Genomic DNA, 20,795 nt, shown 5'->3' with positions numbered 1-20,795 from the left:
CTCGTCTCGAACAAATTAAACAGATTACAGAGCAGAAATCAAGTTAACAGCAATGGAGGGGAGTGGTACACTCACCGGCTCAACTTCAAAAGTTTTTACTTCAGATTGGCCTTAATCGCCAAGAAACCCTAAAATAATCAAAATAAACCAATTGAAGGTTTCATATCCAAAATCGAGTAAACGGAATGCACAAGTGAGGCTCGACTACACGTCGTATGCCTTGCCCAAAAATACTAATGCAAGGGTACAAAAACATGATTTTGGGATAAAAGATAACATGAAGACCTAGGTTCAACCAACCAAAAGCCCTTTCTTTCTACAAAAGGCAAATCAACTAAAAAACCAAACGGCCTAGAAGATCGGCAGCACTTCCCCTAAATTTCTTACTTCCACCTTAAGGCTTCATTATTTCCTCAAATCAGTCCCAACATCTCACACAAAAGTCATCTCATTTCCCAAAAGCCGTTCACGAGGCTCAGAAGTAGTACAAGTTACAAAAGTAGCTTAGAAATTGACCGGATGAAGCAAGCCCTAAAACATGCAAACACAGTACAAGGAGACTCGGATAACGATCATAAACTAATGCCAAGTATACCCAATAGGGTTCCATAAAACATATACAAACATTAAAGAAAACCAGAAATTTCGGAGATGCAATTAACTTTGGCCGCTTAAAAAACAGGTTTTGACTTTACTTTGCGGTAATAGCACCAAATGCACTACGATTATCGGATGAGGGTGAAAGACCCACCATTTCGAAGCTAAAAGACAGGGATACAACCTCAGAGAAGGTCACTCAACCCAGTTTTGAGTGCAAACAGGTCAAAAATGCAAGATACTTCATCAACAACGTAAAACAGATTCACCAAAACGCATTCTAGCGGAAACATCATAACTCAGGCTCTACAAGTCCAAATCCAGAAATTCCAAAACCAGTTGAAAGCTAAGAAATAGGGATAAATTTCATCAGAAGGCCTCAACAACCAATTCGGAAGAAATTCTAGCCAAAACAACCAATTACAGTCGCAAATCCCAATTTCGGGTAAACCAGAACAGCAATAGTAATTTCGACTTTTCTCACTCTACACTACTCCGATTGACCTGAAATTTTGTAGACACCTCTAAAATGTCATTACCTACAACTTTCATGTTTTGAGGTAAGGGCCAATCGGCCTCTATCTAGAGACCAAAATTTCGGACAGAATGAAGAACCAAGAACCCTAATTTTTCCAGTATTTCTTCCAAAACAGAAATTAATTGCAATCTTCCACTTTTGCCACCTCTAGAAGTCAGTAAAACATCAGTTCCCATCATCAAGGATAGCCACAACATCACATTCATATTAAACCAGAAAATTCATCAATAAATTGAAAACTTCATCAATACATCCAAAACCAAGAAGTAAACCACAAAATTCATCACTTGAACTACCACTAGGCACTAATTAAGCTTCATTAAGTGAAGGAGAAAGTTCAATCACCACTCACCTAGTAAACAAGAGAGGAAGAGTTGTTTGTCACCTTAGCTTCCCAAAACACTTCACCAAACCACTTACTAACACCTAAAGAAGAGATTTTATGGAGTAGAAACAAGTCTAAGTTATTGCTTTGGATGATTTGCACTAGATGGATGCCAAACTTTGAAGAGTTTTTCTTTCTTCCTTGCTCAAGGTGGCCGGTCACAATGGAGGTAAGAAATGGTGATTTTTGTGGTAATTTTTGAGATATTTAATCAATTGGTCAAATAAGTCAAAAAGGTGAATAGTTGTCATAAGTTACAACCACTCTTAAGGTGACACTTGTCACTTCCTTTAAAACATCTCTATCCTTTAAGTCCCTCTCACATCAATCACATCTCAACTCTACTTATCTCTCAACACCCGATAAATTTCAACCAGTATCCGAAACTTAACCTAATTGGCCGAATTTTTCCGAACTTCTCACACTAGTGGGTCCCACGTCCGGTATACGCTTCTTAATCTCAAAATCTATCGATACTAGAAAAATCATCTAAAAACTATATTTACTCATAAAAATTATCTAGAAAATTTTTCGGATACAGAAAGTGCAGAAAACAAGTCATGAAAAATGCGAAAACCTAGAAAATGCAATTTACGGGTTCTCACAAATAACTATCATTAGCTAAGAATATGAGTACTTAAACAAGATTAAGGGTAAGAAAATGGAAAAACAGCCTTAATACCTTGCCAAAGATGCTTTCAAGAGAAATCTCAACCTTTCCTTCCAAACTTTCAGCACACCAAGCTCCCCTAGTTCCCAAATAAGAGGTTAATCGGTTTAGATTTTTCGATTTTCACTCGACTAAGCTAGAAATTAAGATTGAATGAAGTGGTTTCTTTCTCTCTTTTTCCTCCCTCAAGTCTAGGCCACAATGATGCTTAGGAGGCAGAAATGAAGCTCCAAGAAAGGTTAAGAAGCTTGGTCTTAGTTTGGGTCAAAGAGGGTTGGATGGCTTCCAAGTGTCCTCTCAAGATCATCTCACAAAATTTTTTCCTTTTCCTTGGTTTTTCTTAGTCAAATATTTTTGCCATCTTGAGCTGATGAGGAGCTGATATTTATGCACTAATAACAATGAGATTAAGTTAATAAAGTGGTGGTCAAGTGGTGTACTCACTCGGTAACAAACGGTACACTTCAGTTCACACCGTTTTTTCCTTAATTCACACGTACTAGGGTTTTCACTTGTAATTTACTAACTTATTATTATTACTTCTAACCATACACTTTTCTCATCTAAACCTCACTCTTAACCACCCAATGTAGTACATACTCCAAACCGGGTAATCACACTACCGAAAGACGTAAAAATCCTAGTTTACCCTAACGATGAAAATAAAGGAGAAACTCTTCATTCTATTCTTTATTCCAACTATTGATGGAGTAAATAAGTAGTAATATATTATAAAGTTATTTAATCAAAATAAGAGGGAATTTTAAGAAAATATGTGCGAATTTTCCAATCATCACAGGGATCACTGGAGTTATAAGGTGAAGTGGACTGAAATCGTTCCAAGTGAACATCGTATCCTTTCAATGTGTGTTTAATTTTGTACAATGATAACTGTTTCATTCTAATGTGCCAATGTGCAACCTTGAACCGTATGTGCGTTATGCTCAATTTACTTGATTTTGTGACGACCCCACCTCCCCCTTAGGCGTACCAGAGGGTTCGGTGGACCGCCTACCCAGCTCTCGCTAGAATTCACTCACTAGTATCTCACGCGAACATCCATCGACAATAAATAACAACGCAATTCAAACTTATAATATACATCATGCACAAACTAAGATACAAAGCTTCTATATACCAAAAGTCTTCAAAGTGAATACAATCTAAGTACAAAGTATCATAGTCGAGTAATAGCGCGAGTACATGTCAAGATTCAAAATATCTAGCCTATGCTAGTCTGTACGCGACTCACGCCTCACTCGTACCCCTGTAAGGAAAGCAAATGGCATGGAATGAGCTAAAAGCCCAGTGAGGTTCCAAATAACAAATTGACCATTTTTAAAAGTGCGAATATCAACGTAGCAAATTAATGAGCATCAAAAGTTCATAAAAGTGAACAATAATATTTCAAGTAGCAAATCTCAAAGTGAGCGAGTGTAAAAGTTTTTCAGAAGAAACAATAATCCAATAAGCAATAATCATTCCAAAGTATAAGGATACGGATGGCTCTTGTGACAGCCCCACCTCCCCCTAAGGCGTACCAAAGGGTTCGGCGGACCGCCTGCCCAGCTCTCGCCGGGACTCAGTCGTTCACGTCAATCCTCAATCGAAACCAGAATAAACCCACAATACTAAACATAACAACGATCCAAATCTTAAAGCAAAACTTATATACATTGCTATCTCAAAAGGGAGTACAAACATTGAATATACAAAGGTTCTCAATTCACCATACATCCAACCCGTGCCAAGCACTAGGGCGAGAACCATTACAAAACCAAAGAAACTAGTCTAGGCTAGTCTCTACCGAACTCTCGTCCTTGCTCGCCGTCCCCTGTTATGGAAAACAAAACTAAAGGGATGAGCTAAAAGCTCAGTGAGGTTCCGAACACATAATCAAACCATCAATCCAATACATTAAACATAGAGTATCAATAATGGAAAGCGATAATAACACATACATTAAAAGGATACGGGCTCACAGGGAGCCATTTGTTCGTTTGTTCGTTCGTTCTCCTGTCATTCCCCTTATTCCTCCAGTCATTTAAATAAAATGCATATTTGGTAAATAAAACCCTCGTTTGTTCTTTCGTTTCATTCACCCCCTCCTGAAAATTGGCCAGGCTCCACCAGACTACAAGATAATACTCGAGTATACCAAATTCACCCAGGGTCACCATATCACCCGACCGAGTCCGCTTCTGGCTTGAGTCGATCGGTAACGAAGGCAGGGCCCAGTTCAGCCAAAAGGCTTACATCATGCACAACTAATGTTTTAATCATTAAATCATTAAAAATTTCACATTCATTTAGGTCGAGTGCGATAAAGTACACACTCGCCTAGAAAACTTGTTTTGGAAATCCAGAAAAGCACGTAACACCTTATCAAATAAGAACACAAGCCATGAAGTCAAGGAAAATATAGCAAACAAGGAACGCTTACCTATTTAAGCAAAATAATGTCCAAAGTATCCTCCTGGATAACACTCTCAATCGCCAAGAAACCCTAATAATAGCCAAGAGAAAATATTACAGTTAAACCCCTCCAAAGTTTAAGTGAACCAAAGAAAATCCGAATAACTACTAGTACAAAGTATAAATATAGTATTGGAAGTGAAAAGAGTACATTTAAACCAAAGGCTATGAGTAAAATATTTGTAAAACTTATGCTTGCTCGTAAAACTTTGAAATCTCCATTTAAGTCGAAGTGACAAAGAAAACGTACTCCGAGCAGTCATTATTTTATTTATCAAGGGTATAAGTTCGGCCAAGTCCTTACTTATATACCTCGGTAAAAGAAGATGCAAATATCCTAGATGGTTCAAGTGATATTCACTCTTAACCCTTACTCAAGTTGCAAGTATAGTTCTCTAGTTCTCGAGCGTAAATTTGGGCAGCACGCCCTTTGTGTTTACCTAATTTCCAGCCATATATGGCTTCATTATTTTCCTCAGCCAATCCCAAAGTTATACACAATATAAATTCATCACAATAGCCATTCAATAGGCTCAAAGTCATATGAGTACAAAATCAAGTTAACAACATGTGCGGAAATGAGATTTAACAAAAGACAGATTTGACGTGTTTTTACGTAACGGTCACAACCGAAGCTACGCTTATCGAATTGGGATGAAACTTATACCATTTCGAAGCTAACACAAAGCCCTATAATTTTGATGAAGACCACTTAGTCCAAATTCCAGTGTAACCCAGTCAAATTCCCCAATCACAGAACCAATTGCCAACTAGCCAGTCAGTTAACTGTACTACATTCAAATGGCTATATCTCAAGCTACCAAAGTCCGTTTAGGGCGTTCTTGGAGGCGTTGAAAAGCTAAGACAAGGTACTAAAACTTTCATGTTTTGGAAAATGGCTAAAACAGTACGGATCATAGTGAATAGACATGGTCAATTGGAGGAACTGTCCAAAACGGATCACTGGATGCATCCTAGGGCAGTGAGGGTATTTTGGTCTTTTCACAGGTTATACTGCTCCGATTGAGTTGAAATTTTATAGGAAACCATAAAACATTATTCTCTACAACTTTCATGTTTTGTGCCAAGCCTAATTCAGCCTCTAACATAGGGCACTGAAACCGGACAGAACTGAAGCATACAATTCCAGAAATCTGGAATTTTGGGATTTCAAGGGCAATCTGTGAGACCCCGGTTGCCCTAAATTGTGATTTTATGTGAAAATAATAAGTTTCAGTGTGATTTTTATTCCAAATAATCCGAAAATCCCTAATTGGGAATTTGAGAAACCCTAATTTCTCAAAAATTGAAAATTTTTAAGCGAAACCCTAGATAGCCATTTCTATTGCAATTGCATGTTTGAATGTGTATTAGACGTGTGTAGGTATGTGTTTGTATAGATTGATATAGGGTTAAGTGGGTTTAAAAGGTTAGAAAACCCTAAACGAGGAGAAACCCTAGTTAACCCTTGGTTTAACGTGTTTAAGTTAGTTTATACTCTAATTTTGGCCTTGACATAAAAGTGGTTATTTGGTTGATTTTAAGTGTGATAAAGATTGATTTAGAATAGGTAAGTAAGGTTTAAGGGTGATTAGTGCAACTGCTAAGTGAGATTAGGGCATTTTTGGATTAAGCTAAGATTAAGTCCTATGGAGTAAAATGAAGAAAATGAAAGTTATTAGGGCAAGAGTGGAGGATTTGGCAAGACAAGGTTGCAAGGACTTAAAGGCAATTCCTATGCTATTTTGTGATTGGTTGATGTAGGAAAATATCTTTAGTTGTTGGATGGGTTTGTCTTATAACCCTTAAGTCATAAGACATAAGGAACCATAAGTGTCATAAGCCAAAACAACAAGAGAAGGAAAGAGAGAGTGAGCCATGAGAGAGACAAGAGAAAAGGAGAAGAAACTTTGCAAAATTCTTGCACTTGGAGCTTTCATCTTTGGTCTTGAAGCTTGCTAGGAGCATCTTGGAGCTTGGTGGAGGTTGTCCTACTCTTATACTACATCTTAGTTGGAGGTAAGAAACTCCTCTTGAAAGTTGCTTGGAGGATGAAGGCTTGTAGCCTTTGAAATTGTTGATTCATGTTGTTTGGCTTGCATTTGGAGTGGTTTATATGGTTTCTATGGTTTAAATAGTTTATGTTAGATTAATGCTTTGGTGGTGAAATTGAGCTTGTAAATGACTTGCTTAAGTTGTCAATTTCGTTTGTTGGGTGAGGTGTGTTGATGTCCAAAATTTGGATATGAAACCCTAGGTTGAGGGGCTGATGTTTTGGGTTTGATTAGGGCTTAAATGATTATGCCTTGGTTAGATATGGATTAACTTTGGTTAGAGATGTTAATGAATGTAGAACTTGCCATTTTGGTTAGAAAAGGTTAGGGTTTAGGGGCTGTTTTCATGAGGTATTTCGGGAGTCTTGATAGGCCAATTAGGGAGTGCTTTATATGTGTTAGAATGGTGTAGCAATGGCTTAGAAACTTGTGTGTGTGGTGCGAATTCGTTTCACGCGATTGCGCGCGTCAGTCCAGCAAAACAGCAAACCAAGACAGTTTACAACTGGAACTGTGACTTCGAATTTGACCAGGTTACCAGCTGATTGGGCTTATGACCAAAACACCAAACTTATAGCCCTATATCAGAGCTTTCCAACGCCTTTGGAATTTCATGAATCGGATTTATAAAACCTGAGATATAGCCAATCAAACAGGGCCTGTCCGCGAAAATGACCTTAATCTGTCCGAACCTGGTTTGGTCTAGATGACCTATTTACGTTTGGATTCAGGTTTTCCAGCCTTCATGAAAGTTGTTCATCTTGGAATGAAATTTCTAACTGTCAAGTTTCAGATCAATTGGATATGTGTAGCATATAAAACGGCCAACACCCCTGAAACTGACCATTTGACCTTGGACAGCTTTCGTGACCCCAATTGTTTGGTTCGTTTGGTACTGAAGATCCCAGTTTCAGTTCTTAAGGTCTTCACAAAAGTTATAGTGTATCCTCTTAGCTTCGAAACGGCATCTCATACGCCTTAAACCGACACTTGTAGCCCAACTTATGATCAAAATGAAAAGAGGTAGCAAATCTGCCATTTCCGCACTAACGGCCGTTTCCGTTTTCACCGACCGTTTCCGTTTCCGTCTATCGTTTCCGCGCGCGCGCATGTCGTTTTTGCCGTTTTGCTTATGATTTGCTATTTGATAACCGTTTATGGTCTAATGTGACACAATCTTCTATTGCAGACAGCGACGAGCTAGAGGCGGCTGCTGGGGCCCACTAGCAGAGTGAACAACGCTTTTGCTTAGTTGTAGCTCTTTTGTACTTTTGTAAGTATCTAGGGCTATGTGTCTAAGTCAACGCCCTTATGTGTTATGCTTTGAATGAAAGGGACTTTAGGCGAGGGTGTACTTTATCACACTCGACCTAAACCCTAAAATGTACCTGTACTTATACTTGATATGTGTAAATAGCATGCTGTTGGGACTGAACCCCTAGCGCTTGTAGCTCGGGGTGATATTTGTGATATGTGATATGTGTGGGGCCCGATCTCAGGACCTAGTTGGACTATTCGAGCCGGCAGGGGCTTGGTCGGAGCTAGTCTAACTTAGACTTGAGATCATCAGGTTAACTAAATATGTGGATTGGGTTGTGAACCAAATATGTGAACCTGTGTGCATGAACCAACCTTGCTCGAGCTATTATGTGTGTGTGGGTGACTGGCTAGTGTGGGTGCTAAGGTGGACGGCGGGTTGACAAGTGGAGCTCTACGGACCATAATTTGCGGTCGACGGAGTGTCGGCAGGTGGTCAATCATGACAAAATACTTGGCTTTGAAGCCAATCTGTATCCTACATCTGTGTTATTATTTTGCTTTTAACTTGGCACTATGTGTCTTTAATTTCTCCTACCATGTGAAATTTACGCTTTTAACCCTGCGTACTTACTAAGTGTTTAGCTTACCCCTTCCCTTTGTTTTCCTTGTAGGGGTCGACGCGGGGACCGCATTTGGACGTTCGACTAGTTTAGTTAGGTTTAATACCTTTCTTTGGACAATTGAAATGCGTGTAATAGTAATAGTGATAAGTGTTCGGACCCACCTTAGGGTCCACCTTATGGTTATAGTTGTAGTGATAGCATGAAGCAGTAGTCCGGACTTCTACTTTTGAATTGCACATAGAACACTTTTGCTGCTGTATATGATGTACATAGTGAACTTTTGAGCATGTATATAATGTGTATAGTAACCGTTTGGGTGTGAATAGTTGTTATTAGTTTTTTATTTCGAGTCCTGGCGCGAGCTAGGCAGACGGCCTGCTAAGCCCTTTGGTACGCCTCTGGGTACGGTGGGGTCGTTTCACAATCTCTTCATTTTCTTGATTCAATCACTACCACAACCTCTTATACAAGCTTATATACATCATATGCCACTCCTACAACAAGTATAAGAAGGAAATCAGTCAAACCCTAGCTTACATACATCACCCCAAAATCATCACAACAACTTGTATAGCTACTAATCTAACCAAAACATGAGTTATATAATAACTTCAACAAAAATAAAAGAACCAAAGCCAGGGGTCAGACCTTATACCTCAACAAAAGGGCTTGCAAGAGTAATACTTCACCTCCTCTTGAAATTTTTGGTTCCCTTAGCTTCCCAAGTTCACAACTCACAAGTTAATCGGCTTAGAATCTTGTTTCTTTCACTCAAATGGTGCAAATCAAGATGAAAGAAGGTTGTTTCTCTTGCTCTCTCTTTCTCCCTCTCTTGTCTCAGCCAAACCAGAAGAAAAATGAGGAAGAATGGGCTAATTTGCAAGATAAGAAGGTAAGAAAAATAAGTTTAGTCAAAGCCACAAATTGCCAACACTTGGCACCACCAAAACCATCCAAAATTTCTCTTTCTTTTCCTTGCATTTTGGGCCACAAATTTCGGTCACATGGCTGAAGATGAGAGAGATATTTTGCAAAAATATCAAGGGTATGTGGTGGTAAGGAAATGGTGGTCAAGTGGTGGGTTCAATCGGTAGTGATCAATACCCGTCGGTTTGAGCCGATTTCGCTTAAATCGCGTATACTAGGGTTTTTAGCTTATAATCACTAACTTATTATTATCACTTCTAATCATATAATATTTCGTCATCCAAAAGTCACTCTTAGCTACCAAATTTGATCCTTACTCGGTACCGAATAGTCACACTACGGAAAAACGTGAAAAAACCCTAATTCGCTCTTAACTTGGAAACGAAAAGTGAAACCCTACTTCCTAGGTTCATTTGCACCTATTGAGGAATGATTGGGTATTAGGGCCATAGTAAATGAATAATTTCCAAATAAAAGGCATTTCTAAGAAAAACGTGAGGAATTTTACAATTCCAGTGATTAAAATTAGGGTTTCAATTAAAATATGAGTGATTTAAGAAAATCGGTTAGTCACAAGTAAATTAGGGTTTTTGAATAAAATTTTAGGGTTTCTAGTCTTTTAAAACAAAATAAGGTTTTAAATCAAACCCAAAGAAATACACTTTAGTCTTTACAAGCAACCTCCTAATTGTCGGGGTATCACAGCTCTCAGGAGCCAAATTCCCATTGCATCACCAGAGTTTGATCAAGTAATAGTTGACACTCTGTCAACCTTCAAGTAAGTAACCAATCTAGTAGAGCACCACTTACACTACTCTCCGTCCACCATTCACACCCCCTACTGGGCCCAAAATCCTCGATAAACACTGGTGGTAATACTCGAGTATACCAATTAGTCGAGGAGATAACACTCCACTCGACATCACAAACTACCTATGGTTCGTTATCTAATCGACCAAGCCCTTTGTGACAGCCCCACCTTCCCCTAAGGCGAACCAAAGGGGTTAGCGGACTGCCTGCCCAACTCTCGCCAGGACTAACGGTTTTCCAAATCAAAAGAGAAACGGACCCAAAAGTACATTTAGGGTTTCAATCAAGGAGCTATACAAAAGATATGTCCATCTAGCTCAATTCGGCAACCAACTATCAAATCCAGTCCAAAAGTATTTATTTTCCTGTAAGGAAAACAAAAGGGAATAGAGTGAGCTTACGCCCAGTGAGATAATACCACTCAAGCAGCAAAGTTCACATAAGCATAAAGCTTTTTCATTCCAATTCATCAAAAGTAAAGCAAAGGCACACAATCAATAGTAGTGATAAAGGATACGGGGCTCTCAAGAGCCCTTCCTCGTTTGCATTCTTGATCGAACCTCATTGACCTCCGTCAATGTTTAAGAGTAACCAACCGTAGGCTCCACTTTACTTCCATTCCTTCCACCCAACATACCCTACCGGCCCCGAACTCCAAACAGTGAAATTGGTAATACTCGAGTATACCGGAATCAAGAGTCTCACTACTACAAGATTCCAATATAACAGTCCCCTGGCTCGTCAATTTTCACGACCAAGTCCTTGCCGGCTCGATCCAATCGACTACCAATGGGGTTGAGCTCAGTCGTATCAGTAATGTCGTTGGAACTCATCCAAGCGACACCAAATTCATGAACCAATTCAGTATTTCATGTATCATTCAATCATTACAGTAAAACAGTAGACAGTCATATGAGATACCAAATGGGTGAGGGCGATCAAGTACACCCTCACTCAATTAAGTTCAACGGAGCAAATAAGCCTTCAAGGCATCCAGTTCATATATACCAAAGCCACATTGTAAACAACAAAGTGAGTGGTACACTCACCAATCAAGCAAATGATATTTCATGCACTTCCGCCTAAGAGCGTCTTGCACCACCGTCACGGCCTAGAACATTCGAATAAGCATAATAAGACTCAATTACAAGTCATAACCAATGCCAAATACCACCAAAATAAGGTTCCACTAGAATGTATAAGCACTAGAGTAAACCTGGAAAATCCGGAAATGGCATTAAGCTCTAACCCAAAAAAACAGTTTTTTGACATCAGTTTGCGGTTTTGGCACCATTGGCACTACGATTATCGGATGGAGGTACAAGATACACCATTTCGAAGCTAAGAGATAGGGATACAATGTTGAACAAGGCTACTCTGTCCAGTTTCGAGTGTAACCAGATCAAAAATGCAATATACTACACCAGAACCGCAAAAACAGGTTCACAAACCGCATTCTGGTTCAAACATCATAAGTCAGGCTACCTAAGTCCAAATCAAGTAATTCCAAAGCCATAAAAAAGCTAAGATACACAGATACAATTCATCAGAAGACCTCAACAACCAATTCCATAGTATTCCCAACCAAAATAACCAATCACAGACGCAATTATCAAATTCGGGTAGAAACAGGGCAGCAGGGGTAATTCAGTCTTTTCCCAAGCTACGTTGCTCTGATTGACTTGATATTTTGGAGACCTCTCTAAAATATCATTACCTACAACTTTCATGTTTTAACCCAAGGCCAATTCGGCCTCTAACTATGAGGTACTATGCCGGACAGAATGTAAAATAATGAAACCCTAACTTTCCAAATTTCTTTCCAAAGCAGAAATTTCTTGCAATTAACCATCATATACACCTTCTAGCTTCATTCTAGATCATTTCCAATCATCATACATATCCACACTATAACAATCATATTAAAACAGAAATATCCTAATTAAATAGAAAATGTCATCATTCTCAACCAAAATCATGAAATAACACCAAAGATCATTACTTTAACTCCCATAGGTCACTACTTAAGCATTATTGGAAAGACAAGAGTAGTCCCTTAGTCACTCACCTTATAAGACAAGAAAGGAAGCAATCCAACACCTTAGCCTTCCAAACAACTTCACCAATCACCTCACAATCACTAAGTGGAGAGGTTTTATGGAGCAAACCCAAAATTAAACGGTGGAAATTGAAGATTGAAGCAAGATTATGAAGTAGGAAGTTGGAGGATTTTTTCCTTTCTTTGAGCAAGAGGTTCGGCCAAGAGAGGTAAGAAATGAAGATGATTTTTGGCCAATTTTAAGTAAATGGTAAAATTATGAATAGTAGTCAAACTTAAGAATTAATCTTATGGTGACACTTGTCACCCTATTTAATGCATCTCTATCTCTTTGTTCCTCTCAGACCAATCCATTTGGTAACCTCTAATTATCTCTTAACACCCGGTAAATTAAATCCAGTATCCAAAACTTAACCTAACTGGCCGAATTTTCCGAACTTTTCGCACTAACGGGTCCCACGTCCGATATACGTTCTTAATTTCTCAAAATCTAGCCGATACTAGAAAAATCATCTAAAAGCTATATTTACTCAAAAAAATTATCTAGAAACTTTTCGAATAAAGAAAATGCAGAAAACATGCCAGTAACCCGAATAAAACCTAGAAAATGGAAAAAATTACGAGTTCTCACACTCTCTCCCCCTTAAAAGAATTTCGCCCTCGAAATTTCTCACCTTAACTCACGAAAAGTTCAGGGTATTTCTTTCGCATTTCTTCTTCCACTTCCCAGGTAGCTTCCTCTACCCCATGGTTTCTCCACAGTATCTTAACCAACGGAATCTGCTTGTTTCTTAGCTTTTTGACTTTCCGGTCAAGCACTTGGACAGGTTTCTCTTCGTAAGCAAGCGATTCGTCTACGTCGATCTCCTCTGGTTGCAAGATATGGGATGGGTCGGGATAGTACTTCTTGAGCATCGAGACGTGGAAAACGTCGTGAATTCTCGAGAGACTTGACGGCAGCTCTAGCCTATATGCTACCGCACCTATCCTCTGCAGGATCTTGTAAGGTCCAACGAACCTCGGTTGCAGCTTCTTTCCTTTGCCTGCTGTGACACTCCGTAAGGGTGTGATCTTGAGAAACACATGGTCTCCAACTTCGAATTCCAAGTCTTTTCTTCGATTATCTGCGTAGCTCTTTTGTCGGCTTTGAGCCGTTTGGAGTCGTTGCCATATCAACTTGACCTTTTCTCGAGCCTCTTCCATCCATGGAATAGTGGTTGGATCTAAGGCCTTTCTCTCACCAACTTCGTCCCAGTAGATTGGTGATCGGTATTGTCGTCCATATAGTGCCTCGTATGGAGCCATTTGAATCGACGAATGGTAGCTGTTGTTGTACGCAAACTCTACTAAGGTCATGTGTTGACCCCAGTTGCCTCCAAAATCCAGAATGCAAGTTCGTAGCATGTCCTCGAGAGTTTGGATGGTTCGCTCCGATTGTCCATCCGTCTGAGGGTGATAGGTCGTGCTCAAGTTGAGTTTCGTCCCTAGCGTTTCCTGGAATTTCTGCCAAAACCTAGATACGAAACGTGGATCTCGATCGGAGACGATACTGACCGGAACACCATGTAGTTTCACTATCTCGTCCATGTATAGTTGGGCTAACTTGTCCATGGAATATTTCATGTTTACCGGCAAGAAATGGGCCGACTTGATTAATCGATCGATGATCACCCAAACGGCATCGTGTCCTCGTTGCGTTCGCGGCAAACCTGAAACGAAATCCATTGTGATATTTTCCCACTTCCACTCGGGTATCTCAAGGGGTTGTAACAAGCCCGATGGTTTTTGATGCTCCGCCTTAACCTGTTGGCAAACGAGACATTTTTGCACGTACAGAGCGATTTCCTTCTTCATATTGTCCCACCAATAGGTTCCTTTCAGGTCCTGATACATCTTGCTACTACCCGGATGGATTGTATACTTGGACCGATGGGCTTCCTCTAGAATCTCCGTTTTCAACGCTTCATCCTTCGGCACCACTATTCGGTTTCGGTATTTTAAAATACCCTCAGGACTAAAATTGAAATCAGTGATTTTTCATTTTCCCACTTTCTCTCCCCACTTTCGTACCATCAAATGCTCCTTTTGAGCTTCTTTAATCCTCTCCAAGAGGGTGGAGGTTACCTTAATGTTACCAAAAATCACTTTATGGCTCCCAAGGCAGGGTTTCCACTCACACACGGAGTCTAACATATCCCATTCTTTGATCATTAAGCTTGCTACCTGAGCTTTGCGACTTAGGGCATCGGCCACCACGTTCGCTTTTCCCGGATGGTAGTTGATAGTACAGTCGTAATCTTCCATCAATTCCATCCACCGTCGCTGCCTCATGTTTAATTCCTTCTGTGAGAAGAGGTACCTAAGGCTTTTGTGATCAGAGTAAACCTCGAAGGTTACCCCATATAGGTAGTGTCTCCTCTTTTTAAGAACGAAAACAACGGCAGCTAGCTCCAGATCATGCGTCGGGTAATTCTGCTCGTGAGGTTTCAACTTCCTAGAGGCAAAAGAGATCACATTACGGTTCTGCATTAATACACAACCCAGGCCTTCTCGTGACGCGTCAGTATACACAGCAAATCCATCCACCCCGTTTGGTAAGACTAGCACTGGAGCCATGGTCAATCTTTTCTTTATTTCTTGAAAACTCGTCTCACATCGGGCATTCCATAAGAACCAACCATGTTTCTTTGTCAGGTCAGTTAAAGGACCTGCTAATTTGGAGAAGTCTTTAATGAAACGTCGGTAATACCCAGCTAGCCCTAGAAAACTACGGATCTTTGTGGGGTTTTCTGGCCTCTTCCAATTGGTCACGGCCTCTACTTTTGCCGGGTCAACCGAGATACCTTCTTGGGAGATTACGTGCCCTAGAAAAGTGATTTTCTCCAGCCAAAACTCTCACTTACTGAACTTGGCGTACAACTGATGCTCCCGTAAAGTCTGCAACACCACTCTTAGATGCTGCTCATGCTCCTCGCGAGTTTTGGAGTAGACCAAAATGTCATCAATAAAAACAACGACAAATCGGTCTAAATAGGGCTTAAAAACCCTATGCATTAGGTCCATGAAGGCGGCAGGAGCATTGGTTAATCCAAAGGGCATAACTGTGAACTCGTAATGCCCATATCTCGAGTTGAAGGCGGTTTTCGGAATGTCCTCCCTCCTAATCAACAACTGGTAATACCCTTGACGGAAGTCCAGTTTTGAAAAGACCACTGCTCCTTGCAGCTGGTCGAACAACTCATCAATGTGGGGCAGTGGATATTTATTCTTAACCGTGACGTTGTTCAGGCCCCGGTAATCAATACACATCCTCAAACTTCCGTCCTTTTTCTTGACAAACAGGACAGGAGCTCCCCAAGAAGACCCACTCTCTTGAATGAATCCCCGCTCCAGAAGGTCCTGTAATTGTAACTTTAGCTCCTTGAGCTCGGCAGGGGCCATTCGGTATGGTGTTTTTGAGATGGGTGAGGTTCCAGGTAGCAGGTCTATCTTGAATTCTATCTCTCTTTCTGGAGGTAGGGCTACTAACTCATCAGGGAATACATCCGAAAATTCCCTTACTATGGCCACGTCCCCCATCTTTAACTTATCCGTAGGGGTGTTGATCAGAAAGACCAAAAATCCTTGCGCCCCTCTACTTAGCAGTTTTCTAGCCCTAATGCCCGAAATCAAAGCAGATGAGGCTAACCTACCCCTTATATCCAACCTTAAGGTTGCCTCACCCGGAATACGGAATGCTACAACTTTCGTTTTACAATCCAGTTGCGCATTATACTTGGCTAGCCAGTCCATACCCAAAATTACATCATACCCTTTGATGGCCAGACTAATTAAATCCCTTAACAATCTCTTCTCTCCTACCCACACTTCACAATCCCTATAAACCATACTAGTAACCAAACGTTGATTCCCCGTAGGTGTACTAACTTCTAGGTCGTATGGTAAACTAGCAGGTTTTATATATATGCCACACATGAAATCAGGGTTAACAAAGGAATGAGTGGCAGCAGGATCAATTAAAACTTTGGCAAAACGGTGGAAAATAGGGATCGTACCTTCTACGACCTCTGAGGAATCTGGGACCTGTTGGGGTTCTAACGAATACACTCTAGCTGGCACCTTAGGTTTGGACCCATCTCCCTTAGCTGGTCCAGCATTGGTCCTCGACGGTGGTTGACTCCCCTTTTCGTCTTGTTTTAGAACTGGGCAAGTAGCCAACTGGTGGTCGGCGCTTCCACATCGCAGACATTTGCCCTCCTTCCTCCAACAGTTATCTTCCGTGTGGTTTGGCTTCCCACAATGCCCACAGGGACCGCGAGGTGCTGAAGCTGAGCCTCCCTGAAAATTTCCTCTTTGGCCTCGCCCAGCTTGGCCACCCCTAGACGGAGTCCCTCTGCCTGTACTCGACTGTCGTCCACCTCCCATTCCTCGTCCAAACTTGGAGGGGGTACTCTTCTCACCCTGTCTTGACCTACTCCCAGGAAAACCCCGCTTCTTTGCCTGGAAGTTCCGGACTTGCAATCTAGCACTCTCTACTCGTTCGGCCTTTTCCACGACCTCGCTAAAAGCATTGATTTGAGCCACTACGAGGTCCTTCTGGATTTCGACATTCAAGCCCTGGATAAAGCGCCTGATCCGCCGTTGCTCGGTCATGATCAGCTCAGGCGCAAATTTGGACAGGCGGCTAAATTGACTCTCGTATTCCGCCACAGATTGAGTCCCTTGGCGGAGTCGGATGAACTCATCTTCCTTCATCTCCTGAACTAGAGGAGGGAAAAATTTCGCGTTGAATTCCCTTATGAAATTCACCCAAGTCCTGGGCGTTTGTTCCCATTCCCATTTTTACCGTATTACGTTCCACCAGGAATGGGCCGCCCCTTCCAACTGGAAAACAGCAAAAGTCACCTGCCGTTCTTCGGTGTAGTGCAAGGCCGCAAAAATATCGACCATCTTCTCGAGCCACCTTTCGGCGACATCCGGATCGGGCCCCCCAATGAATTTGGGTGGAGCAAACTTTTGAAATCGTTCGAGAGCTCTGTCTTCGCTCTCGACGTGGTTGCCAGGGTTTCCAGGATTAGGGTTTGGGTTTTGGCCCTGTTGCTGCACCACTTGTGCCAGCAAATTGGTCATTTGCTGCATAGTGGCAGCGATTTGCACGTTGGGGTCAGGATTAGGTCCAGATGAGGGTTCCCCAGTACCCCTGTCCGGTGTGGGTTGTCTATTTCCGCGCCCACGTCCCCGTCCACTACGTGTACCTTCCATGAACTCTACTTGGTCTAGGCAAATATACTAAACTAATATAAGAATAATGCATGTAAGTAAAATCCAAAACTTTTACAAACATATATATACATTCCAAACAAGGTAAACAACACACATATCAACAACCAGTCAAGTCAAGTACAGTCAAGTCAAGTACAAACATGGACAATCCACGAGGGAAAGGCCCCATCAAAAGAAATATACACGTAGCTGACCCAAACGTACAAAACGTACAAAACGATTAGCTAAAGCTCTTCTCCCTATCCGCCCTATATACAGAAGAAAAAACTATCCCAAAAGATCCTAGGAGTCACAACCTAGTCCGTCGTCGGGCTAGTGGACCCACCCGACGCCTCGGACCCTGTGCACGACGCCTCGTCGCTCACTCTCTCGACCACGTCGGCGTAGAGGTTCAGGATCGATGCGGCTCGAACCTTCACCTTTCGAGCTCACTTAGACTCGCGCAAACATGTCTCCCTAAGCTGAGTGCACAAGTCATCCACCCGATCCTATACCTCAAGCACATCGTACTCTAAATCCTTGATTCGCTTGACTTGTTTCTCATTATCCGCCCTTAACTGCTTCACCTCAGACTCAAGCCTAGACTTATCTGCGGCCAACTCCTTACACTTCTCAGCCACGGCCAACACTAAGGCATTAGGGTAGGCGTACGTGTGTCGACACTCGCAACGTCGGAGGCGGTTAGCCGGGCTCCAATGCACAATGGCCCCTCTGGGCCGGATCTGGTATGGAATCACTGGGAGCGCTCCACGAGGTCGCACGCCCGGAAGGCTATCACTAGGCTCACCCCGTCCGTCCATCCTACACCAAAAGAAGAAATAAAGGTAAATAACCTTAACGAACATACTTAACATAATCCTCAAGTCGAGCCTTTCTAATACGCCCAGGCCAATTCAAACCTAGGCTCTGATACCACCTGTGACAGCCCCACCTTCCCCTAAGGCGAACCAAAGGGGTTAGCGGATTGCCAGCCCAGCTCTCGCCAGGACTGACGGTTCAGTTTAGAGTGATCTAATACGTTCCGGAACATACAAACGCGCATAAACAAGTCAAAATGTCAAAATAAAAAAAATGAAACCGGAGTCGGCCATGAATAGTAACCGATACGTCAAAACCCAACCAAACATCAAGCAAATATTTACATGTTGAAATTAAGCATATACAATCCAAAGTGGCATACAAAAGTTATTCAAAAGTGGATACATGTACGGTTTGCCAAATCAAAAGAGAAACGGACCCAAAAGTATATTTAGGGTTTCAATCAAGGAGCTATACAAAAGATATGTCCATCTAGCTCAATTCGACAACCAACTATCAAATCCAGTCCAAAAGTATTTATTTTCCTGTAAGGAAAACAAAAGGGAATAGAGTGAGCTTACGCCCAGTGAGATAATACCACTCAAGCAGCAAAGTTCACATAAGCATAAAGCTTTTCATTCCAATTCATCAAAAGTAAGCAAAGGCACACATCAATAGTGGTGATAAAAGGATACGGGCGGCTCTCAAGAGCTCTTTTCCTTGTTTGCATTCTTGACCGAACCTCATTGACCCTCCGTCAATGTTTAAGAGTAACCAACCGTAGGCTCCACTTTACTTCCATTCCTTCCACCCAACATACCCCTACCGGGCCCGAACTCCAAACAGTAGAAATTTGGTAATATTCGAGTATACTGGAATCAAGAGTCTCACTACTACAAGATTCCATATAACAGTCCCCATGGCTCGTCAATTTTCACGACCAAGTCCTCGCCGGCTCGATCCAATCGACTACCAATGGGGTTGAGTGTGACGGCCCCACTTCCCCCTAGGGCGTACCCCAGGGTTCGGCGGGTCGCCTGCCCAGCTCTCGCCGGGACTCACTCACTCACTACGATCCTCAAACAGTTTACAATATAAATCTCAAAAATTACATCAAATTCTTCAATAATTACATAAACGAGTATATCAAGTTATACAAACCACGAGTACCAGAAGTACCCTAGAAAAGCTGATAACTCTAACCACCATGAAAAATATATACAACTTCCTAGTCCACTTATAACAAATACAAGTTCAACTTATCTAAACACCTTCCCGAGCGATCCCCGCGTCAGCCCCCTGCTAAGGAAAACAAATAGAAAGGGGTAAGCTATATGCTTAGTGAGTAACCAGGGGTAAAAATGTAGTTTTTACATGTCAACATTTGACCAGTAAGAGCAAAGCAAAAACAGAAAAGTAACACTACATAGTAAGGATACGGGTGGCTCCCAAGCCAACTCTTTTGTCGAGTTTGATCACTGGTTGACCCTTAAGATCCTGAGCTACACAGCTCACTTCTCTTGCCCAAGTCACGAGCAATAAATGTTCTAAAATATTTTTCAAGCAATAAATGCTCTGGTTCACGCAATAAATGCTCTCAAGCAATAAATGCTCTGGTTCAAGCAATAAATACTCTGCAAATATTCACAAGCCATGAATGCTCTATGACAAATCATAAAAATCATATTTCACAGGTATGAATAGTAATTAATGGGGTTTAGATCGAGTGAGATAAAGTACACCCTCGCCTAAGTGCCCATTCATAGTAAACTCATTTTTTGTATTGAGTTACACAGAAATCCGGATCACTCACCTAAAGAGCAAGTATAACGAGAGAAAGTACGGAAATGAATTCAAGTCGCCAACTAGTGGGCCCCACCGGCTCCGGCTAGCCCGCCTTCGCCTGTAGCAGAAGGTTGAGCCATATCATCACACAAACAACTACTAAAGGACACAAATTAAACAAAACGGCAAAATCGGCACATGCACGCGTGCGGAAACGGCAACGGAAACTGCCAGATTTGGCACCAAAAACCGTTTTGATCAAAAGTTAGGCTGGGAATGTCGGATCAAAGTGGGTGAGACACCGCTTCGAAGCTATGAGGAAGGGCTACCATTCTCATGAAGACACCTTAATCTAGATCTGAATGGAAGCAGGTCGAAATTATGGAAAACAGTACCAGAAATTTACGTGTTCGGGTGACGAACAGGGTTTGTTTGCTGGATCATAACTCACAGCTCACAAATCCAAATCAAAAACTTCCAAAGGCGTTGAAAAGCTAGGACATAAGGCTATAACTTTCACGTTTGGATTAA

At 41.5% G+C, this 20,795-nt stretch overlaps 1 protein-coding gene across 1 annotated transcript in view; it reads right to left on the bottom strand.

The window, feature by feature from the left end:
* The window catches only part of LOC113756021, a 70,930-nt gene that overhangs the window by 9,130 nt on the left and 41,005 nt on the right, over nucleotides 1–20,795 (bottom strand). Inside the window, exon 4 of the mRNA XM_027299846.1 lies at nucleotides 18,176–18,482. Coding sequence (XP_027155647.1) covers nucleotides 18,176–18,482 — 307 coding nt within the window. The remainder of the gene's footprint in view (nucleotides 1–18,175; nucleotides 18,483–20,795) is intronic.

Source organism: Coffea eugenioides, unplaced genomic scaffold, assembly GCF_003713205.1.
Source record: "Coffea eugenioides isolate CCC68of unplaced genomic scaffold, Ceug_1.0 ScVebR1_18;HRSCAF=85, whole genome shotgun sequence".
Classification (NCBI taxonomy): domain Eukaryota; kingdom Viridiplantae; phylum Streptophyta; class Magnoliopsida; order Gentianales; family Rubiaceae; genus Coffea; species Coffea eugenioides.
The sequence above is the reverse complement of the archived record's forward strand: the minus strand, read 5'-3'. Positions and strand labels throughout refer to the sequence as shown.